This window comes from Emydura macquarii, unplaced genomic scaffold (assembly GCF_026122565.2).
Source record: "Emydura macquarii macquarii isolate MOO-44397 ecotype Brisbane River unplaced genomic scaffold, CSIRO-AGI_Emac_v2 contig_2123, whole genome shotgun sequence".
NCBI lineage: Eukaryota > Metazoa > Chordata > Testudines > Chelidae > Emydura > Emydura macquarii.
The window spans coordinates 32029-36574 of NW_027132260.1; the positions used below are offsets into that span (position 1 = coordinate 32029).

At 46.4% G+C, this 4546-nt stretch overlaps 1 protein-coding gene across 1 annotated transcript; it reads right to left on the bottom strand.

Moving 5' to 3' along the window:
* Positions 1–209: 209 nt before the first annotated feature.
* Positions 210–4287, bottom strand: LOC137160068 (galactose-3-O-sulfotransferase 2-like; the record flags this gene model as incomplete). The annotated part of the gene is made up of 3 exons (XM_067558525.1): positions 210–1407; positions 2831–3101; positions 4201–4287. Coding segments are annotated over 3 exons (1183 nt in total), but the record flags the coding sequence as incomplete, so codon positions are not given.
* Between the last annotated feature and the right edge of the window lie 259 nt (positions 4288–4546).

A 4546-nucleotide genomic window follows, 5' to 3' on the forward strand; every position in this document is an offset into this window, starting at 1 on the left:
CCACTGGCTTGTGATATAAAGTACGATCAAATAAATCGAAATATAAAGCTTTCCCTCAGGCCTGTAAAACTTGCTGTTTGGTCTTTGCAATGTCTGTGTGCACAAAACTGACCTGTTCTGCACTGGCAATCCCTGGGTTAGCCTAGAAAGGGACAAGGGAATTTCCTGCAGCGTCACTTCTTTGCAGCATTTTCCTTTTACAAACAAGATCAACACAGGTATTTTTACTAAACCTGATGTTGTGATTTAAACTCGTATTTCACCCACAGAGGAAAGGCCGGTAACTGCTCTGTGCATCAGAGACAGGACTTGGTCAGGGAACCAGCGGCAGCTCCCTGGTTCTTTAATCAACTTCACCCCAGCCCAGTCTCCAAGGAACCATATGCCAGATGGAGGCAGCTGGGGTGCCACACCCCCATCCCACTCTCGGATCTGAAATCTCTGTAAGGAAATTTCACGGGTTAATTCCACTCACCACCAGAAAGGTAAATAAACGTCTCTGATAGGTACATAAACCAGGTGATAGAAATCTGTTATAAGCATTATTGCCCTGTGGGTGATATTAATGATCCACCAAACCTGTCACCTCCGCCATAAGGGAAAGGGTATGCTCTTCCTCTTCTTGTCTGGGAATTGATGAGCATACAGATAGGACACATACTGAAGCTCAGGCGTGATCAGTCTCATGCAAGCTCTGAGAGTCACATTATCTAAGTCTTGTCTGAGATTATAGCCCAGAATATTTGCCTTCCCTGCTTGTAAGGGCTGAAGCTTTTTGTCTTTGATTTGGCTCTTTTCTATAGGCATTGGCTCCAAGAGACACAGCTCCATAAGCTCTGTCTGCCTCCTTCTCAGGAGATTCACCTCCTGATCCAATTTTTTTAGCCCTATTGTCTCCTGAATTCTTCTCCAGAAGGTCCTGTTGAAGTGTTGGTAGAGTTTCCAGTCCAACGAGCACCATTCTTTCACCTTTTCCTTGCTCTCAGGGGTCATGCTCTGGATACTGTCCTCACTTCTGGAGTTAAGCTTGAAGTAAACCACGTCATCCAGATTCCAGCAAAAAGCATTTTTCAAAAGGACCATGGACTCATCAAAGTAATCAGTTAACAGCATCAGCTGAAAAGTCTGCTCGATCTGCTCTGTGACACTCTGGAAATAGTCCTCAGTGTCCACTGCATTGCTATCATAGCCAAAGTCAAACCACATGTAGTTCCTCGCATGAATGTTTTTTATGTATTCACTCATATTGTAATATGTCCATGGAGATGCCAGAAACTCATTCACGTCCTTTGACCTTCTAAATGCTGGTGTAGAAAATTTATTATAGGCATAGGAGGACTCCATGAGTGAAACTGGGTTTCTCAGGATAGAAAAGTAGCTGGTGGTGTTTGGCATAACTTTTTGGACCTGTTTATGAGGAAACAGTAGAATGACCATTAATATATCTCTTGCTTATGCATGGAGGACGTTTTGTGGTACAAAAAAGGCTTCTACTTGACTTTAAAGGTAAATAGGCCAAAATAACAAGCACAGTGTCGATCATTAGCAGGGGTTAAAACACAGTCAAGGTGAGAAAGTCTAAGCACAAGCATTGTACTGACAGGTTGTAGGCAGTCCAGTTCGCTCTTAAAAAGAAAGGCCACTCCAGTAAGCATATGGAAGGGGAGCTTTTTCATTCCTGTTAGGGCCGAGAGACTAGTTTGGCGTGTTCTGAAGGGCTGCATGAGGGCTTTGCTGGCTGAATAATCACACAGGGATCTACTACCCCGGGTACCTGTGCACCCATAAACACCATCAAGGCCAGCCTCACTTGGCGGATGCTGAAGGACACATTGGGCTCAGGTCACTGGGGGAGAGAGATGGTGAAGATCCACATTTATGTAGACCCAGTGACTTGCCCAACTGCTACAGTGAAGCTGGGGAAGTTATTCCAGACCATTGGTTGGAGCAGCAGCTATGGGGAGAGGACTGTGCAACAAACCCTGCACCTTGGCCCTGTGGGGAAGGTGGATTTCACCTCCCAAATCACTCCTTGTGCCCTCCACGGAGAGTCTGAATGCTTGGGATTTATGAGTGTGGAGCGGCTTTCACCCCCAGATACCTCATCAAGGAGAGAGAGAAAGAGAGAGATCACGGCCAGGTATAGAAGTTGATTCTCTATGTTCCCAAGCAAAGGGTCCTCCCTTGAAACAAACAAGGTAACTCCAGTCACCTTTTTTTAAATAAAAAATTGTCAGTCCTAAGATTCTTAGAGGGATTGCCAGCATGTGGCCATGCCTCAATACTAGTGGGTTTTGTGATTGAAAGCTGACGTACTAATTCCTAATTCAGAAACATTTTAGATTCCCACTGCTCTGAGCTTCACGCAGCATGATAGTTACTGCTAGCTAACAACCAGGGATCCTAGAAATCCATTTGCCCCGGAAAAACACGGACTTTGCATTTTTACGGAGAATCTTTAGTTTTTACATTGGTGAAAAAATAAAAACATACACAGTGGAACTCCGATTATCTAATCTAATTGGGACCAGGGCCAGATTGGATCAACAAAACTTCAGATAATCAGGAGAATGGACCGGGCTGCGACTGCCAGCTTAAAAAAATTGTAAGCATATCAATAAAACATTGTGTTTAACTGCTCCCTATATATGTGGTGGCCAGGGAAAATAAAGTTCAGTGTTTCATTTCAATCATGGAAAACCACAGATTTCTATGTATTTTTATCAGAGAATTTTGATTTTTTTATCACAGAAAACTAGGATCACTGCTAATAACATCACCGTAACATCTCACAGGAGTCCTCCCCCACTGCTACTGCCCAGGACCTCACCTCTGGGAGATTAAACCTCATGTGGTTGCATATGAGGTTGTAGTTTTGTCCCATGGTTTTAAATCCCTCTACAAAATGGGCCATGAAGCGTTGTGGATAGCCCAAGTGGTAGCTCTGGCCAGTAGGAAGGGCTAAGGTAAGATTGTGCTTCTCTGCAAACCGGAAGAGGATGTTCATGACGGTGCTGCTGGCAGTTTTGTGGGTCTTGAGAAACATCACGTTCGTCTGGGGGTGACAGGGTCTCAGCTGCGTGGTGGAAAACTCCCACACTCTGTATGAACGTAAAGCACATGGGAAATGTTTTCTCTGGTGTTGGAAACCATTTCTTACACCTGACAGTGCTGCTTTTCACCTGCCATTTCCTACCCTCTTATTCCTCTCACTTGATTTTTCCAAAGAGCTGCAAGAGTTTAGCCTGAACTACCTTTCCTTGCGTAAATTCCTGGTGTAAATCAGCATCGCTCCCTTGAAGTCAAGGGGCCTATTCCCCAATTAGTGTAAATCAGCATAGCCTCATTGAAGACAATGGGCCACATCCCCCACTGGTGTAAATGGTAAATGGCTGCCTCCTTGATGATCTCCCATCTCCCCCTGGCTGCAGCAGGGAAACTGCATGTGTCCTGTAGCCCCGTGCACTCCATCTGTGTCCCTAGGCAATGGCTCCCTTCTGCAGCCAGGTGGATGGGAGATCAGTGCTCCCCTTCCTCTATCTCCAGCAGGGACCCCAGCACCTAGGAACCCAGGCAGAGCGCTTTGCTGTGCTCTCTGCTGGAGCCAGGGGGAGGGGAGTGCTAATCTCCTGTCCCCTTGGGTGTAGCCAGGAGCCTGCACCAATTTTGTAGCTCCGTGGCAACGTGCTCCCCCTGGGTCCTTAGGCAGCAGCTACCTTCTGCAACCAGCGGGAGGGGAGCTGCAGGCCACTTTGAAAGACACCGCAGGCCACTTTTGGCCCCTTGGTCATCGGTTGGGAACCACTGAGCCAGATCCTTTCTTCCACCTTCATTAGCTGCAAATGTCAGACTGCTCCATACAATCACCAGCTTATTTGTTACTGAGGAGGTTGGGGTGAAGGGGGGGTTCTGGCTTCTTCTGCTCACTCCGCTTTACTGTAGTTAGTATTGTTGCAGTGCTGGATATTCTATACGAACTCCAGTTGCTGGATGTTCTATACGACTGATAGGTTACTTATTTATGTGCTAAAAATGGATTTAGGACCCCAACTTGAAAATCTGAGCCCTGATCTCTGTGCTTAGGGCTACATTTAGCAGTCCAAAAATATAAAATCTGATGGATCATCTTGCTGCCCCGACACAGACGGGCACATGTCAGGTTCGCCTGACTCGTGCTATCACTGTCGAACATAGACTTACGAGGTGATGTTTACATTCACATGGAAGAACCCGGCTAGAAAAATGACTCCCAGCCAAAGAGTCAGAAGCCCCATGAGTCTGGCATTCCTGCAAAAGAAATGGAGATCCAGTGAGTCCAAGGTAAACTAGCAAGGCCTCCCACTTTGACCCACAGATTTCCATGCCACTCTTTGTAACTGAGGGCTTGTCTCCATAAACATTTCATTTGCCGCAAGCTGGGTGTAAAGCTGTCCCACACTAGCCTGCCACGTGCAACTGTCTGTGTGGGCCCTGCTGACACGCCATTGTGCAATCTGAGAAAAACTTAAGAATGGCCACACTGGGTCAGCCCAATGGCCCTTTAGTC